The sequence below is a fragment of the Erpetoichthys calabaricus genome, chromosome 1, assembly GCF_900747795.2.
Source record: "Erpetoichthys calabaricus chromosome 1, fErpCal1.3, whole genome shotgun sequence".
NCBI classification, from domain to species: Eukaryota; Metazoa; Chordata; class Cladistia; order Polypteriformes; family Polypteridae; genus Erpetoichthys; species Erpetoichthys calabaricus.
Window position 1 is genome coordinate 290,721,343 of NC_041394.2, and position 19,647 is coordinate 290,740,989.

The following is a 19,647-nucleotide window of genomic DNA, read 5'->3' on the forward strand; positions in this document are numbered from 1 at the left end:
GATAGTTGATCAAGCGACAGAGTGTCGGAGAAACTCGAAAGCTCAAGTTCATAAAGTCACACAGTACCAGAAATAAAAAAAGAAGTCACATATCAAAGTCGGCGTGAAAAGGCGAGTCGTAGCCCACCGTCTGAGTGTCATATGAAAGCTTATTAGGGTACAGACAAAAAAAATAGGCACACAGTGGGAAAAAAACCACGAAATGTCAACTTTAATCTCGAAATTTCCACTTTAATCATGTAGTTTATTTTGCCATTAAAGTAGAATATCGTAAAGTTCATCTTAAAATCGTTTAATTTACTAGTTTCTCAAATCCCATCGTAACTAAAGTAGCACGTTAAATGCTTTGTTCTGTATTTGATCTTCTTTGTGCTCTGTGTGTGAATCACTACCTACTTCTTAAACGGGCTTTCTCTTTCTCTGAATGGACACATAATCCATTGCATTTGTGATATTACAGCTCTCTGAATAATTAAAATACTGAGATGTATACGTAATATCTTTTTCATGATGATAGGAATGAAAGCATGTTATTAAACATGGGAACATGGTGGCGCAGTGCTTGTTCATGTCTCACACAAGAGGCTTGCTGCGCCATTTGCGACCTTCGATGAAATAATTTATTACAGAAGTACTGTCCAATTCCTGTCCTTACTTTTCTTTCTCCAAATACCCAATCGCCACACAATCAGCTCTGTAATAGACGTGTAGCCATCTGTAAGCTTAGAACCCCGATTCTTCAAAACTTTTAAGGAACATTGAAATATCTTCGTAGTACATGTTTAATTATTCTATCCATCTATCCTTCCAGTGTCGCGTCAGCACCAGCAAGAATACAACGCAATGCAGGAACAATCCATGAACTAGCTTAGCGCTGCGGCACCGTGTCCTCACATGTTTAATTATTAACAATACAGATTATTTAAATGAAGTTAAAGTTTTATCTGTATAATATAATCAACAAATTTTGCTGCATTTCATCTTAAAAATGATATCGTCATCATATGTAAATACGCACTTTATAAAGTGGCGCAGGTTGTGCAATATTATAACTGTAGTGCACGTTTACAGTGGGGTAATTGTACTTATAAGTACAAACGGTTCTACAAGGAGCGCTTGATGGACTGATTGAGTGCGTTTATAGCTCTTGGGAACTTTTTCTGAACCGTGACTTGATACAGGAAAGGCTTTGAAGCATTTTGCCGTGGCTGAGGCAGCGTCTACTTCATGCTGTATACCGATAATTCTTTCCAATCAGCTGCTGCTGTGATTCCCCACTCAGATACAGTGATATAAATACTCTGAGTGGTGCAGTGAGAGTAATATGGAAAAAGAAGATCTGCTGTGGCAACCCTTAACGGGAGCAGCTGAAAGAAGAAGATGCAGTGAGAGTAACAATGCTAAAGCAGTTATGGTATTTGGAATACTATGGCTATTCTCTGGACCATTATATTGCTGCAGGTTAATTATAATCAGATGCATTACACTAATAAACAATATGCAGTTAGGAATGTGGAACTAAGAAAGAAAGGGTGACCACACAGGAACAGTAGCACTGCTTTGACGCTGGGTGCCGCCAGTCTGCAAAACCGAGCAGAGATATTGCGTACGCCAGGGTATGAGGTACCGTGGAAATGTGCGTGGCTTTACGCCAAGTTTAGATTTTATACATTGTGATTTGAGCGTGGTAACGTTCGTACGCAACATTTCTGTGCGTACGCACCGTTTATACATGAGGCCCCTGGTCTAGTGGATTCTCTTGTCATCAGTAGGAGAACTCATTGATTTTTTTTTTTGAGCTAAATAGCTGACAATAATAGAAAATATTTTATATATATATATATATATATATATATATATATATATATATATATATATATATGTATGTATGTTACGGCCAAAACCTGAAGTTCGGCCAGTTCCTGAATTGGCCGGCCGTTTCGCACTTTGGCCAAGAGGTGTGGCAAAAGTCCAAATTACGAGAAATGACCAGTGTATATGCTACTTTGGCCGGCCACTTTGCGAAGTGGTGAGAACTCCCTGGCCAAAATTTGATGCGCTGATGTAAGACTGTCCGCTCAAGGTGTGAAGATGCTTAAAAATTTCAGATGCAGATTCAGAAGTGTGTTTTACATTCTGCACGAGAAACTGCTCAAGGCGGGTCTTGTTCAGAATGTGGACGCCACTTGAGATGGCCTTCCCCTTGCCCAAACACTAACCTTAAGGTCAATAAAATAGGTCCCTGATGTTAAGTCACTATTTTAGGGCTAAAATGATAACAGAAATATGAAACCTACTTATATACCTAATCTTAATTACTGTGAAACAACTAAGTGGCATCCGCTTTCCGCAATTGCACTACTAAGTGCGCAACAAATCGCTGCTCATGCCTTTTTTCTTCTGACTTTGACCGATCGCCCCATGACATTTCGCAAACTGGCTGGCCAAATCCCAAAATCGAGGAAAAGATTGGACATTGGCCTGTCAATTTACAGCGACATTGGCCATTTCCCAATTTGGGGTTTTGGCCATAATGTGTATGTGTGTGTGTGTGTGTATATATATATCCATTTTCCAACCCGCTGAATCCGAACACAGGGTCACGGAGGTCTGCTGGAGCCAATCCCAGTGCACAAGACAGGAACCAATCCTGGGCAGGGTGCCAACCCACCGCAGATATATATATATATATATATATATATATATATATATATATATATATATATATATAAAACAACATATAAATAAATATAAACAACAGTACTAACCTCTAATAAATCATAAAAATATTTTTTTCTTTCCCAGGGAAGAAAACCTCCATGAACAGGAGAAAAATACTGAAGTCTACGTCCCATAGCTGGATTATTATTTTCCTTCAGTTTGTCATCCAATAGTTCTTTAGTGAAAACCTGTTTCTCGTTCATTTTCGTACTTAGTTCTTTCACTTTTAAATTACTGCCAATGAGAGCACTCAAAAATTTTTCTGCTGACAAATTTTTGTTTGTTGGCTTATGTTCAGGTTCAAGCCTATTTAAATTTTCTTTTACAGTAGAGGCATTTTGCAGTTTGATATGAGACAACTGAGAATCAATTGTCACATGAATAGCAGTAGCCTTATAGAGGTCAACAAGTCCTGATTTGACAGTTGATGAATTCAGCTGAACTATATCTTTTTTGGGATCTGTTCCAGTTAATATTTTACTTGTTTGCTTTAATTTCACATTTCCTTGCTCCTTAGGAGCCTTGATCTCAGGCACATTCAGATTATGCGTACTGTCCTGGAACTCAGCAACTGATTTAAAAGGTTTCAGAAGTGAAGCTCTGGTAAGATTGTAACCTTTAAGTGTAATGTCTCCCTGTTGTAGTTTTGCATCTAATTCCTGTAATAAGATTTGAACTTCAATTGGCAAAAGAGATATGTTTAGAGCAGGCACTGAAATTAACAAGCTGGATTCATCTGAAACTCGTTTCTGAATCCTTGGAAACCTTCTGTCTTCAGGAATGTCTTCAAAGAGAACCTCTGCTTCAGGTGGAGAAGTTGTTGATAAAATACTACTCTTGGAATCGATGCGAATCCCACTTACATTTGGTTTTATTGTTTCTCTTGTTTCAACCGCCACGGTAAGTTGCATTTTAAATTCTTGATCATGATTATCCTGGAAAGTTAAATTATAATGCAGTACTGTTGCATTCATCCCTTCATAAAGAATCAAGTGAATAGTCTTCCATTTGTTGGCAACAGAGGTATGGCGTACAATGGAGTTATCGTCAACTGTTGCATCTGAAATCCGCTTTGCTATGCCAGCAAAGCTGAAGTATGGCTTGTTTTCTCCACGAGGAATGGAGTAGTGCGTCTGGTTTAGTTTTAAAGTAACTTTATAAAGCTGATTAAAATGATCTAAGCAAAAGACAAAAGCAAATGGTTAATTTCAATACATCCAAATAATAATTTCAATAGACTAAATTCAAATGGTTTTGCAATAATTATGAAAAGTGTGCTGAAAATTACATTTGAGTAACATTACTAAATTTATGAAAGATTGTACAGTATTCAACAGACTTTCAAAACAGTTATTTCAAATAGCAGTTGAAAATATGTAATATTTTATAAACTTGATATTTATTCTGATGTTTTTTAAAAAGAATAAACTTATTATGTATGCGGCAGCATACTATAACTACATCATCATCCAAGAGTTGCACTTACCTTGTCCACAATCTCCAACATCAAATCCACAGGAAAGTACATTGCAGGCCTGGTCACAAAATTTATCTGCCAGCCAGGAATTAGCACAACCTTGGCTACAGTAGGGTTGACCGCCAATCCCACCAATCCCTCCAAACTGCCAGGATGGAACATTGCCACCTACTGCTCCTCCACCTCCACCAAAACGAGCATTTCCTGCAGCCCCTGCATCAAAGAAAAAATGTGCACTTTATTTGCTACTGTACACTACTTGTACAAGCAATGACTGGGGCAAAATATATCTACCTAGCTATATACATTCAGTACATAAAGTGGACCCAGAAAGTATTCAGGCCCCTTTACATTGGGTATTCTTTATTATGTTATAGATTTAATTTTAAATCAATAAATTAGCCTTTTTTGTGCTGCAATCTACATTTAATAACCCATAAAGACAATTGACAAAATGAAAACATGTTTTCAGAAAGATCTGCAAATTTATTAAAAATCAAAAACAGAAACCTCTCATTTAACTGTTCAGACACTTTCTATGGCATTCGAAATTGTTGTGAGGAGCATCAGGTTTGCATTAAATATCTTTGAAATGCCTCTAGAACATGACTGAAGTCCATCTGTGGCAAACTGAATTGATTCGACATAGAAAGACATGTGCATATGTATGTATGTATGTATATATGGTCCTACAATTCACTGTGCATGTCAGGGCAAAAACCAAGCCATGAAGTCTGAGGAACTCCATGTAAACCTAAATGATAAAATTATGGTGAGACATAGATCACAGTAAGGGCATAAAACGATTACTAAAACTTTTAACGTTCTGGGGCACGGCAGCCCCAATAACTGTGAAATGGAATTAGTTCTGGAAACACCAGAAGTCTTCCTAGAGTTAACCATCCTGCCACACTGAGTATCCAGGCAAGAAGGGCTTTGGTCAGAAGTCCTCTGCTGAGCTGGAGATCCTGTCGGAAGGACAACCATCTCAGCAGTACTCCATCAATCTGGCACATATGGCAGACAAGCTTGTAGTTTACCAAGCAGCATTTAACACTAGAACCGCAACGCATTTTTTCAGTACTATAGTTGCCAAATTCATTATCATTTTTGCAGTCTACGTGGCTTACAAGCCAAAAATGGTTGCACTGTATTCACTTTTGCTTTGCTTTGTATGCTATCTCTCACTGCCTCTGTACTTTATTAATGTATGTCTCCTTGACCATCTTGTGTGTCCTTTCATAATTAGCTGGCACCTCTCATCTCAATTTGTTTCCATTAAAGAGTAGGCTTGTATTTTGGGCAAATACCTTACTGTATTTGCCATGCAAAGTTAAGTAAAAATATTGTTAACAACACTACAATGTCTTTGTAGAGCAGGCAATGGAGGTGTCCATCTTGGATATTCAAGTATGCTGATATACATAACCTATTTCGGAATGTCTGAACATGACCAAGTCAAACACAAAACTAATTTTGACATGTAATTTGAAGTTTCAGATCTAACAACTGGACTGAGTATAGAAACATATGAAAGATATGTTTTGGCCAGTGGGGAATGCAGTGGATTCTTTACAGCATTTTCTCTCCGCCAGTGGACAGCACATGAGTAAAATAGGGGACTCTTTGCAATTTCTTGCTCTCTCACTACTAATGGGCAGTGCCACTGATTCACTAAAATAATCACAAAGTAGATCTTCCAGAGCTGACTTTCTGAGAGGTGGTTGTTCCAGTTCAGCACCACATTGTTCTACAATATCTGCTTCAGTGGTAGCATCTGCTTTCCTATCTCCTGTTCACTTTCTTTTCTGGATCTTCAAATAGCAGAGCTTACATGGCAAGTTTTTTTTTTCATATAAAAATGACTAGATGCAATTCAATTTTTAATATCTATAGATAACCTCTGACTAGCGAGAAACAATTTGGTCAGGTTACAATTCATGATATATCAAACATTTAAGTTGTGTCTAGCTCAGTTTCATTACATATCAAAATATGAACTGTAAATTTTTACTACTTAGCACAGACACAAACACACATACGCAGAGTAAATAAATACATGGCTGCACTGTAAAACGACTTTCTGCTTTGCTTTCTTCCTTCAGCCTGTTGAACACAGCATCTTGCTGGCTGGGTTCCAGATGTGGCAGAGTTCTAAATCTTGCATTCATCGCGGTGCTCTCCACAAGAAAATTACATTCCTCACTATATCTGCCCATGAAGTCTTTCAGAATTGCAGTTCTTATGCTTGCCACAGTGGTTGAGTCTTTCTCGTTTGGTGCCATGCTTTGCTTAATCATATACTCCTGGGGAAAAATGACAGACACAGTGGAGATACAGTATGTTCATCGCAGTGTATTGTGATGGCTGATTTGGTGGTTTTAAGCAGTTGTATGATGTCCTCAGTGTCACTAATGTGTACCATTCAGTATACAAATTTCACATGGATTTTGGCATATATCTGTGCTTATGAGGACTGCTGTCACTGCTTGCTGTTCAAAGCAGCGATTGAGCATTTCCAGTTTACTATTCCAGTGCGTTATAACATCAACCATCAGCATATGTGACAGAAGGACCAGTAATTTCTGTCTGTCAGTGAATACAGCTGTAGCTGTGGTGCTTTGGTGGAAAAAAGCAGCGATTCGTCTCACTCGGCCAAGCAGATAACTAACATGCAGTATGGCCAAGACTGCTTGGGTAGCCATATTCAGAGTATGTGCAAAGCCCCTGATACAAGAGCAAAGCCCAGCCTCTCTAACTGCTACATCCATGTTACGTGCCTTGGTCAGTAACAACAGTGAGGATGCGATTAGTCTTTTCAAACTTCCACTCCAAAATAACCGACTTCAGCAATGTTGCATCCAGAGTGCGTTTCAAAAAGAGACTGAGTTTGAAGCACAAAACTCACCATTTCTCAGTTGCTGGTAACAGCGTTGGCTGTGATCATGATATATCTTTGGTTCGCCCTGGACGTCCAGCTTTCTGAAGATATGGCGATGCTATGTGCATCTTTCAAGCATTCTCTGACACCCGTCTTAGCCTCGCTGTACAGGATCAGCAATACAGTGCCACTGAAGTACAAGCATGCAGGAATGCTGTACTTTGGCAATAGTGTATTCACAAGCAGCTGAAACCCCTCGTTCTCAATGACTGAAAACAGTCTCGTATCCTTCGCAATAAAAACACCAATACACTTTACTTCTTTGAACCTTGAACTTGACTGTGGAAGCAGAGATGCAAAAAATCTGCTAGAGATGCTTGGCCTTTACGCAATTGCTGTTTGCCAGTGTGATGCCATTTTACATGGTTCAACATATTCATAGTGTTAGCTGTAACACATGTCAAAACTCTCTTGTAATTCCTGCAAAAGGTCTTCATCTTATGAACTATTTTCTTGCTGTTTTCTCTTTTAACAGGAAATTCAAAATACTGCCAGAAGGCACACTTTAAAGACAATGTGGCATGCCCAGTTTTGACTTTGTCTGACATCACTATTATTTGGGTGACTCCATGCTTAGCCACACAAACACTCAAACTATAGGTTAGGCCTCATTAATGCATAAAGTTGACCGCACCCTCTGAAAACGCATAATGTTTTGTCAGCACTTATAGAAACAGATTCCATTTCATTTCATCGAACATCTATATATCTACAATGCATACTGTGGTATTTTTGAATTGCAAAATTTTGTGGCAGTAAGTATTGCTACAGTCCTGATTCCTAGTACAATTATTTTTACTGAATACCAAATCCTACGTTAAATTCTGTTTGATATTTTTATTTCTAAACTGGAACTCAAAATATATTTTTTAAGAAAAAATTAAATACATTGCTTGCCAAGTATTCCATTCTTGTCTTATAGAAGTTCTAACATCTGCCTCAATCACTATAATACAATATTTGCCAAAGTTTCTTTATAAAAATACCACAGTTAAGGGATCTTCATTAATATTGCAAATATAAATCTGTTCATTTTGTGAATCTTAAAAGACAGTTATAAAAATTTAACATTAAAGAGCATTCCAAAGAAGCCTGGTAAAAACAATACAAATACATAAATTTTAAAAAGGGATGCAAAGTAATAGAGAAGTGTATGAATTTTCTAGTGGCACTATTGGTTTAATCATCATGAATTTTAAGCTATTTCAAGGTGAACAAAGAACCATAACAAATGGCAACTTGGATGGACAAAACTTTGCAAGCAATTTTTAAGCAAAAGGTTTGGCTTATGTACACGAAAAAAAACATCAAAACATCATCTCCTTTATAATCCATTGCCAGCAGTACATCTGTGTTTTCTATATGCTATACCTGCTCTTGACCTGGCATTAACTTTTGCTCCATAGTAGAACACCCAGGGTATAGCCGTAACAAAGGCTGAGGCAATGCCTTTTATTCAGAAGGACAACCTGGTGCATATGGTGCTGGGCTGAAAGAGTGGAAGGCTATCTGTATGAGACAGACGAGCATGGCACAAGTTCAAAATCTTGCTAAAGTAAAGCAAGGTACATCAGCAAGAAAGACCGTATATAAAGCCATGCATTCATCTTGCTAAAGAAGGAGTCAAATGATCACCGACTATCCAGCTGACATAATTTTATGCGATCAAACTCTGTATGAAACCTCACAGAAAGCTGTAGTACCACCCACAACCAGAAGAAGAGGAGCTCCTGAAAAAAGGAAGAAAAAGCACGCTAAACATACTTTCACGTGTGGTGGAGAAACCAGACACAGAAAGATTGGAACAAAGCATCACCTACGCTTGGAGTCAACAGGAACTAAACCATAAGTATACCTACTTTGATTCTGAGAACTATGAATTGCAACTTAGTTATGATAAAGCCAGCTAATGCATATTGGTTATTGGTATTACTGTAACTTAAAGTAGTAACATGTGTAGGATAACATTTTGATGTTTTACGTTTCTCTGCCTAAATGCAGTAGAAAGCTTCAGACAAGATTCACAGGTACAAACACACAAGCTGCATGTTGTGAGTTAAACCAGTGCAGACTGGCTGAAAGCAAATCGACATCCTCACCAGATTTTAGATACTAGAATAATGTAATAACTAGTTAAAGATCTTATCCTTCTTGTTCACATTATTTGAAAGATCCTTATTCATAAGATAGGTGCCCTTTTCTAAATAAGACAAAAAGTTTAAACAAAGCTAGAAGCAACTCCAAAGCTGCCCAATGGTGAAGAACTAAACAGACTACTGGGATTTGAAGTTCATTTATATAGTGCTGCTCCAATGATGATATTCTCAATAAAACACAGGATCCTCACAATGCAACCCTGAAGTGCTGTTATCTTCGTTTTTGTGCTTGATAAATTCAGTGTCCCCATTATTCATTTATTTCAGCTGGCAAAATTCAAAGCAACAACCAACTACGATTGCTTCAGTCCTCAACAACTTTTTCCCTAAAACAGAGCTTTCTTCACACTTGCGTTCCAGTGAATCAACCTGATTAATGCCTCCTCACGCTTCTCATTAACCTAAAATCCTCTTGTAAGCTCTATCGCAGTTTTACTGCATGCTTTCCTTGCTCCACCTTTTCCTAAGCCGCTGCTTCTAACTCTCTACTCCGTAGTTCCATTCCCCTATGCTATCTTCCTTTTTCTTGTTTCCCTCACCACTCTCCAAAATGTACCTCATTGGTTAGTTAATGGCAGAATATACTTTGATTGGTAGAAAACAGCAGAAATTATTTTTTTTTTCTTGCTTTTAATAATATTCTCAGTAATACACTGTTATTAACTATTAAGAACAGGTAAGTCCAGCAATATACCCAACTAGAAGGGCATTTTATCTATATAAATATTCACATAGATCCATCTTCTATTATCTGTATGCTATACATAAACTGCATTATTTGGTTTATTGCAGCAAGCGTGTTTGGGTTATTTGTTGAAAAATAGTCTTTCAACATGTCCAAACAACAAACGGCAAAAGTGAAAGTTAACTAATGTGGACTTTCACCAATTTATGAATTTCGTACATTAACTATATAGATCTCTTCACAGTTCTTGCATCTCGGCTGTAAGGTGAAACAGAGATCCATAAAACACACCTACATTTGTAATGAACTACATACAGTATATGATCATTTATCTGTGTTCTCCAGTGGTTCTTGTTAAAAATGTAAGCCTAAGATTTAAAGTGTTTAGGCAGATTTTTTCTTGGGAATTTGGGACCCTTTGCAATTTCTCTTTTAGAGGCCACTGTATTATTGCCAGAAATGAGAGGTCTTTACACACAAAAATGTGCAGTAATTTGCCCGGCAGGCACTAAAGAAAAGCTTCAAAAGTAGTGTAAAAACAACTTACACATATTAAAAAAGGAAAAAAGCAGCTACCTTTTTAAACCGTTGAAGTGTGGGTGTGCACTTCCATGAAGATTTTTACTTTAGCTTTAGGAGGACTGTGCTATGTACGCAAGTGGCAGGGTCAGCGTGCATCCAGAATGGGCCTGCTGGATGGCGCGCATGCCCAGTCAAAAAGGCAAGCATCTCAATAGCCATCTGCTGCTAACAAAGTAAGAAGTGTGGAGCATTTGGTTTACTTTAGTTCATACATGCATGCAGTAGTTACAAGAAGGGGATCCCGAGCTAAAACTACAGGAAAGTATCTTACTTTCCAGACAGCATATCAGCTTGTCCATTTGGTGTACATCAAGGGTGCTCATGTGTACTTGAGGCCACAATACATTTTATTACAGGCCTTACTGTAATTGAGCGTAACATGTATGGAGATTGCACCAGCGTCAGCTGCTATTGGTGAAACAGCACCGTGATGCAGGATTGGTTAAGAGTTTTGTTTCCTGGATTAACAGGCACTTCCTGCCTATAGGGGTGGTTTTTTGACTCAGTCATGGGAAGAGCGAGTTTGGTGCAGCTGATTCATATAGTACATCAAGAAGAGTGGCCTGTGACATATTTGTATATATTTTCTTTTTTCTGTACACAGTATATGGTGTATATAACCCCAATTCCAAAATAAGATGGGATGCTGTGCAAAATGTAAATAAAAACAGCATGCAATAATTATGCATCTTATAAACCCATATTTTATTCACAGCAGAATACAAAAAAACATCAAATGTTTAAACTACAATTTTAAGAAAATAGTGTCACTTTGAATTTGATGGCAGCAACACGACTCAAAAAAGTTGGGACAGGGTCAAGTTTACCACTGCATAGCATTTCCTCTTCTTTTAACAACAGTCCATAAATGTCTGGGAACTGAGGAGACTAGTTGCTAGACTTTTGGAAGAGGAATGTTGTCCCATTCTTGTCTGATATAGGATTTTAGACGATCAACAGGCGGGTCCTCGTATTTTTCGTTTCATGATGCGCCAAATATTTTCAGTTGGTGAAGGGTCTGGACTGCAGGCACGCCAGTTCAGCACCCAGACTCTTCTACTATGAAGCTATGCTGTTGTAATAGATGCAGTATGCAGTTTTGCATTGATTGATGAAATATGCAAGGCCTTGCCTGAAAAAGACATCATCTAGATGGGTGCATACGTTGCTCTAGAACTATACATACCTTTCAGCATTGATGGTGCCTTTCCAGATGTGCAGGCTGCCAATTCCATAGTTACTAAGCCAACCCCATATCATCAGAGATGCATGCTTTTAAACTGAGCATGATAACAAACTAGATAGTCCGTCTCATCTTTAGTCCAGAGGACGCGGCCGTCCATGTTTTCCAAAAATAATTTCAAATTTCGATTTGCCTGAGCACAGAATAGTTTTCCACTTTGCCTGAGTCCATTTTAAATTAGCTTTGGCCCAAAGAAGACGGCAGAGTTTCTGGATCATGTTAACATATGGTTTCTTCTTTGCATGATAGAGGCTTTAAACTGCATTTGTGGATGGCACAGTGAACTGTGTTCATAGACAATGACTTCTGGAAGTGTTCCAGGGCCCATGCTGTGATTTTCATAACACAATCATGCCTGTTTTTCATTCAGTGCCGCCTGAAGATCACAGGCACCTGTTTTGGTCATGTTGATTTTCAGCCTTGTCCCTTGCGAACACCTATTTCTCCAGATTCTCAGAATGTTTTCAATGATATTATGTACTGTAGATGATAGGATATTCAAAGTCTTCGCAATTGCACCTTGAGGAACATTATTCTGAAATTGTTCTACAATTTGTAGAAGCAGTTTTTTGCACATTGGTGAACCACTGCCTCTCTGAGATGCTCTTTTTTTATACCCAATCTGACCTGTTGCCAATTAACCTAACTAGCTGCAAAATGTTTCTCCAGCTGTTTCTTTTTAGCTACTTCTTACTTTTCTATCCTTTTGTGGCTCTGTCCCAACTGTTTTAGATGTGTTGCTGCTAAAAATTCAAATTAGCCAATATTTTTCATGAAACAGTAATATGTCTCACTCAACATCTGATATGTTTACTACATTCTACTGTGAATAAAATATGGGTTTATGAGATGTACATATCAATGCATTCTGTTGCCATTTACATTTTACAGTGTCCCAACTTTTATGGAACTAGGGTTGTGTGTGTGTGTATATATTTATATTGTGACACATGTGCGCATAGGAGGCAGTCAATGGGCTTAACTGAATGTTGAATGCTGAGACATGGGTTGACTAGATGGACTAATGCTTTTTCTCCTTCCCCAGCATATCCCTGGATGTAATTCTACATCCAGTTTCTCCACAGACTCCTCTTCCAGACCACAACTAAACCAGGCACTGACATCACTTCCAGCAATGCAGTAGACATGCCTCTTCCTCCCCTTCCTTGATAAAAACCCAAACTCTTCAGATCCCCGACAGTCCCATTTTGGACACAGTCTTTAGGACTACTTTCTTTGAGATTCTTTTTCTCCCTGTAGTGTCAAGTATACGGGGTGGATCCCCAAACCTTTTTTATATCTCTGTCTCTCATTACAGTGACACAGTCAGCAGGATCATTGCTGAAATGTTGGAGCAGCAAGACCTTTCCCAAGTCCCGACAGAGGTGTTTTGGAGCTTCAACGGCTCAAGCTCCAGATGGGAGAATACAGGATGCAGCTCAATGAGGCAGAGGCTCGGGCAAAGGCACGTGTAGCTGTCACCAAGGATCAGACTCGGGCTCTGTCCCAGGTATTATAATCCTTGCTTGAAAATGTATGTCACTGAAACCTATTTTCTAGTATTTGAATACACCACCACCAGACACCACTGCACTCGTTCAGAGTGGCCAGAGATCGTGGCACTGAACTTGAACGGCAAAGCGCAGCGGGCTTATTATGAGCAAGATGCTGCCAATTATGGCAAGCTAAAGGCTGAGATACCTAGGAGGTACAGCGTGTCAATGGACTAGCAGGCGAGGCTCTGGCGCAAGTGGAAATTCGATCCTGAGAGCTCGGCCCGCGCCCAAGCATTTGACATCTGGGGAAGACTGGGTACTGGCTACAGCCGGATGTCAATGATGCCCAGAAGGTAGTCGAACAGCTTGCCTGCTATGCCTTGATAAATGCCTTACCCAACTTCCTCGCCCAGCCTGTCTGAAGGCAGCTGTACAAAAACACGGAAGCACTTATTGATGTCATTGAGAGGCACTGGATGGCATCCCAATCAGAGAGGTGGTAAAAGTCCACCCGCCAAATCCAACAGGGACATGTGGCTACATCAGAGCCCACCTGGTGCAACACAGAGCCCGCTGCCAGTCCAAAGAAGAAGCACATGGCTCCCCCACACTGTTTCAGATGTGGGGAGGTAGGGTCCACCATTCCCTCCTTTCAGATTCTCAGCGGGCTGATGAATTGCACCTGGGCCCAAGGAGAAAGGTATTGTGCCCTCTTTAACCCATTGTCAGTTCCTTCTACACGGGTAGTAGGGAATCCATTCCCGGGAATTCGGGAATGACACAGTGCATGGGCATCTCATATGTGAACGGTTTTAGAACGAGCGACACTTACTTTTAATAAAACTACTGCAATATGTTGACACCAATGAAAGACTAACCTTAACTACAAGGAGTTCATGCTGTCATATAAGCACATGTATCTAGTTAGTTGCAGTAATAAGAGTGTAGAAAGCACAACGTGTCGAGCGTGCGGTAGTCCAGGTGAGAGCACACCTTTGTGCAGAGTACACCAGCCGCTGAGAAAGCACGCTCTGCCTCCACTGAAGCAGGCGGCACAGTCATCAGATACTGATACCCTTGTTCTAAACAACGCCCGTGCTTGCTGTTGCTCTGAAACACTGCCATTTCAGCTTTTACTGATGCATCCAGTTTCTTGTCATCATTCTGTGATGGCAAGTTTCTTGGCACAGATAATGCAGATGCAACAGACTGACACACTGCAATTTCAAGTTGCTGTTCAAAGCTGTCAACAGCACAGACGTCAATGAACTCTGCCCCGACCCGGCATTCGCGAGCTGCAGAGTGTAGACACCTCCCAGTCCACTGTGCTCAGTCTTAGTGGGAGCCGGAAGACTGACTGCTGCTGGTCTGTTGTTGACTGAATTAATGAGCAACACACTACAACGTGGGCCAAAAAATTGTGACACTTAATTATTTTCAACTATAACTCTGTTATTTCTTGATCGATTTTTATGCGTTATATATGCAAGCTTGGCCATTCCCATTCAGCCAGGAATTCCAGCAGTTTCATTACCGGGAGCCCGGGAATGGATTCCCTAACGGGTAGTACTGGAAATGGGCACCGAGTCACAGCTTTGTACGATTCAGGGAGCTACACCAGGAAGGAAAAGACCAGTATAACCCATATCCATGGTGAAATCCGATGGTACGGAAACACATCCTGCAGGATCAATTCAGGAGAATCACTACAAAAACTCTCCGTGGCAGTCCTTCCTAAACCTCTCTATCCGGTGATCCTGGGGTGGGACTAGTCTAAAATTAAAAGCAGTAACACTTTACCCACTCCTATACCTAAGCTGGGTCTAGTAGTGTACGGTGAAGTCCCATTCCAGACTGCCTCCATGCTGTGTTTATAACAGGCTTCACTGGGTCAGGATGCCGTCCAGAGTGATGTGGCAGAAACTGCAGCGCTGCAAGCAGAAACATCATCAACGATCACCATGACTCGAAACCACACTCCTTGAGGTTAGCCATGACTCTCTTTCTACTTTACATTTTCAATTTAGGTAAAAGAAGGCATCCTTTAAATAGGAGAAATGGAATGATGATTCTTTAAAGTTTGCCAAAAATGCAGTCGTCCTGGTACACAGCCAACTTACATATCATCCCATGCCACAAGGGCCGCACTTTGTAATCAACAATGACCTTCTTTACCAGGTAACAGAACACAAGGGAGAGGTGCGGTCACTGCTGCTTGTCCCATGACGCTTCCAGCGACAGGATCTCGTCTAAGGACTTTTCAAACTATTTGGTGAAACAACCTAATTGTCAGCCGAGCAAGCGGGTCTACCGCATCAGTCTGCTGAAACTGTGGAAGGACAGGTACCTAGATCCTTCCTCCAGTTAGCCCTGCTCTCTCTTTGCTCAGAAAAATGTCCTTAAATTTGGCTCCAATTTGACCAATCATCAGCAACAGGTGCTTGAAGCAGTCATCCTGTCCATCCCAGAAGTGGCGAGTGAGAAGCCAGGACAGACCTCTCTGGTTGAATATGATACTGTGACAGAACCTGGGGTAGTCCTCAGAGAACACCCCTACAGTCTTCCTGAGGCAAAAACAGCTGAAGTAGAACTTGAGATCATGCATATGCTGGTACTAGGAGTGTTCGAAGAAAGTCATAGTACCTGGTCCAGCTGTACTGTCTTGGTCTCTAAGCCTAATGGAAGTTGGAGGTTTTCCAATGACTTAGTATCCCAACTCGATGCTTACCCAATGTCACAGCTCGGTAAAGCACAATATTTGACCTCTCTTGACATGACAAAGGGGCATTGGCAAATTCTTTTAGTGGACTCCGCAAAAGTAAAGACTGTTCAGCACCCTTAGTAGACACTGATAGTAATTGTGTCCTCCCATTCGGCTTGAATGGGGCTCCCACGACCTTCCAACGTCTGGTGGATAAAGCGCTCCGGCCCTACAATGCCTACCTCAATGACATGGTCATCTATTCCGGCACATGGAAGGAAAATGTACAGCAGGTCAAAGCCATGCTCCATATACTTAGTGAAACCCGTCTCCAGATTAACCCAAAAAAGTGCTTCTTTGGGCTAACTGAGGCCAAATACTTAGGCTACCTGGCGGGCAGGGGTATGGTTAGACCACAATGTTCGAGAGCTGATGCCATTCTCAAATAGCCCTATCTAGTACAAGCATTTCTGGGTTTAGCGAGCTATTACCACTGATTCGTACCTCACCTCACCGAGTGAGCAGTGGCATTAACCGACCTCACAAAGAAGCAGACCCCTAACATTGTGGCATGGGATAAGAAGGCGGACACTGCATTTTGTGACCTGATGTCAACATCTATATTAACAACACCATACTTTTCTTTGGCTTTTATTCTCCAGACCAATGCTTCGGACACAGGACTTAGAGCCGTGTTGAACCAAAGCATCAACTGGCGTTGAACACCCCATGATTTTCCTAAGCCAGAAATTGCTGGACAGGGAGACCAGGTATGATGCGGAGTTACACAACTGAGGTATTACCTCTTAGGCACCTTGGTCATGGAACATGCTGGCATACAGTGGATGGCCGTGCATAAGAAATCCAACCTGTGAGTCACAAGGTGATTCTTGAACCTCCAGCCTTATCAGTTTACTGTCGTTTACCACCGGGGTTCCCTCCAAACCAAAGCAGATGCCCTTTCCTGGGTTCACAAACTCTCTGTTTCAACCACCCAACCCAAATGGTCTGGGCTTGGGAGGGTTTTGGGGGTATGGCGGAAGGTTTGTGTCACACACACAATCAAGGAAGCTATTCTAATCCTACATCCAGTTCTTCCACAGACTCCACTTCCAGACTACAACTACAACCAGGCTCTGACATCACCTCTCAAGTCTGATCCCAGTTAGTCCTAAACTACATGACACCCAAAGTGTGGTCTGGTGCCAACCTTGTCACTACACGGAGTATCACAAGATGATACAGAAGAAAAAGATGAAAAATACATGGGATTAGCATGGATATAAGAGGCAAGAAAAGGAAAACCCAGTGGATACCAATAAAACAGCATCTACATTGGAAACAACTAAATTGCTCCAAGTATACTCACAAATCATCTTCATTATGGTTCATAAAACAGAGTATTAAAGAATTTCTTTGCATCCCAATATTTTCATAAAGTGCTGTTCATAATTTGGAGAAAGCCTGCAATTACTAAACACCAATTCAATTATGAAATCAAGTGTCTGGAGCAAATTAAGTTAGTGAATTGTGAAAAATATGTTCAGCTTCAAAATTGAACTTAACTTCTAATTTAAATAAAACAAAGGCCAGTATAATTACTCCCCATATAAGAATGAATGTAATCATTCAACGCAACAACGCAAACTTTTTTTTCTCCAGTCACCTGCTCATTCCCAAATATGCAGCAAAAATCTAAGAAACACTGCAAAAATTATGGCCCTAAAAATATTTTAGTGCCATCTTTTTCATTGCTCGCCAGGTGAACATTAAATAGATGGTATAATGTCAGAAATACAGGTTTAACATATTAAAATGTAATTTCCCTTTTACCTAAACAATCTCCTCCATCCCAGTCACAGGCAGAGTTATTGCAAGCTTTATCACAATAGCCATCTTTTATCCAGGATCCAGGACACCCCTCCGCACAGTTTGGCACTGGCCAAGTTAAATAAACCTTAAGATGAAACAATTAGAATTATTCAGATCAAATCTCAACACAAGGGATTATATCTAAAACACTGCACTTAAAATTCTGAAAGACTTAAAATGTATGCTTTTAATTCTGATCCACAAAATATATTTAAAAAATACAAAAATAGCATGCAAATATCACAGCCATACCATTTTCTATTTTTGTTCCAAAAATCCTCTCAAAGAATTATGATGAAACTTTTTACTACTACCGTATAGGTATAACAGAAGCACTAATAAAAAAACTCTTACCCTATACAGATCTGTGAAGATTACATTAACTAAAATATTACAGATGTTTGGCTTTTTCCCTTATGTAGCTTATTTTAAGGCTGTGAAATAACAAATTGAGGGGCAGACGTTGCATTATTACAATAAGCTTGCCATTCCAAACTACTTTCCTCCTTAAGAGGTATTAGCAGTTCCTTCTTCAAAGGATATGTTTGCTATTTTTCCAAGTCAAAGTAATTTCTTCACAACAATGGTATATATTAATTTGCCACATAAAATTGTGTTCTAAGGTGAAGAGTTTTATAATAATTTTTTTTAAATACTTGTTTGTTCTTGAAGCTTACAATGGGGCTTTAGGGTACACGAGTCCATAGGTGAATGAAAAAGCCTCACAACATACTGAATACTTCCACTCTGGTGGTGGTTGCAGCGCTGACACAACAGTTGCTGAGCCTGTAAACTATTACCTTCTTTACATGATCTAACAGCTGTACCTTGAATGACAGATTACTAGTACAGTTTGCAAGTTAAGGTAGATAAATGGCAACTGATATTGTGGTCCTGATGCATAGCCACTGGCAAAGAGTCGGGGGAAGAAAGTTGCATACAAGTTACCTCTGACACAGGGTGAATAGTAGAATAAAGGGCATAGTCCTCTTTTATATGTTTTGCTTTGTGCGCTTCTTCTTCCTTCTTAAAACAACACGGATACTCTGTTTTACAAAATGTTTACAATCAAGACACAGATCAATGCTAGATAGCATTTTTGACTTGAAAAATTGACATATTCAGTACATTTTAAGGCTTTTTCAGTCACTCATGAGCTCTTGTACCCATTAGTCCCATTGAAAGCTGCAAGAACAGACAAGGATATTTTTTTTTGTTTCACTTTAGAATGCAATTTTATGTGGGAAATTATTAAATACCATGACTATAAAGAAATAACTTCATCCTGAACAATACTGGACTTGTCCTTTAATTTTTAATGTTAGAATCTTGAGAATGCTATAGAAACCTACCTTTTGTCCTTTAGAATGACTGTAAAAGTCATCTGGCCAAACATCTTTGCCAAACATAACATCATCGTTCAGATAAATAAACTTTCTGGAAAGACCCGGAATCTGATGAAGGTGGCTTTCAATTGCTGGAGAACTGAAAGTAGGTAAATGGCTTCCATTAAGGAAAATATCCTGAAAAAGTTTTAAAACAGATTTAAAAGTTAAAACACAGACAATTCAGGTACATTTATAAAAAAAAAAAAAAAAAAACAAAACAAAAAAACACCATTGCTTTACACCACTACTTTAGAGACCACCAATTTGTTGGATGTTGCAAATTATTAACATAACAATGTCTAGACTGCCAAGACAAAGTAACTTCACCAAGCCATGCCATAAAACGTACAATCAAAGCATATTTTCAAAAGTTTTTTTAAAAAAG

General features: G+C 39.6%; 1 protein-coding gene across 1 annotated transcript in view; it reads right to left on the reverse strand.

Moving 5' to 3' along the window:
* The window catches only part of gnptab (N-acetylglucosamine-1-phosphate transferase subunits alpha and beta), a 123,056-nt gene that overhangs the window by 34,482 nt on the left and 68,927 nt on the right, over positions 1–19,647 (reverse strand). Inside the window, exons 10-13 of the mRNA XM_028816454.2 lie at positions 19,227–19,397; positions 17,836–17,959; positions 4,208–4,411; positions 2,769–3,898 (exon numbers count right to left, since the gene is read on the reverse strand). Coding sequence (XP_028672287.2) covers positions 2,769–3,898; positions 4,208–4,411; positions 17,836–17,959; positions 19,227–19,397 — 1,629 coding nt within the window. The remainder of the gene's footprint in view (positions 1–2,768; positions 3,899–4,207; positions 4,412–17,835; positions 17,960–19,226; positions 19,398–19,647) is intronic.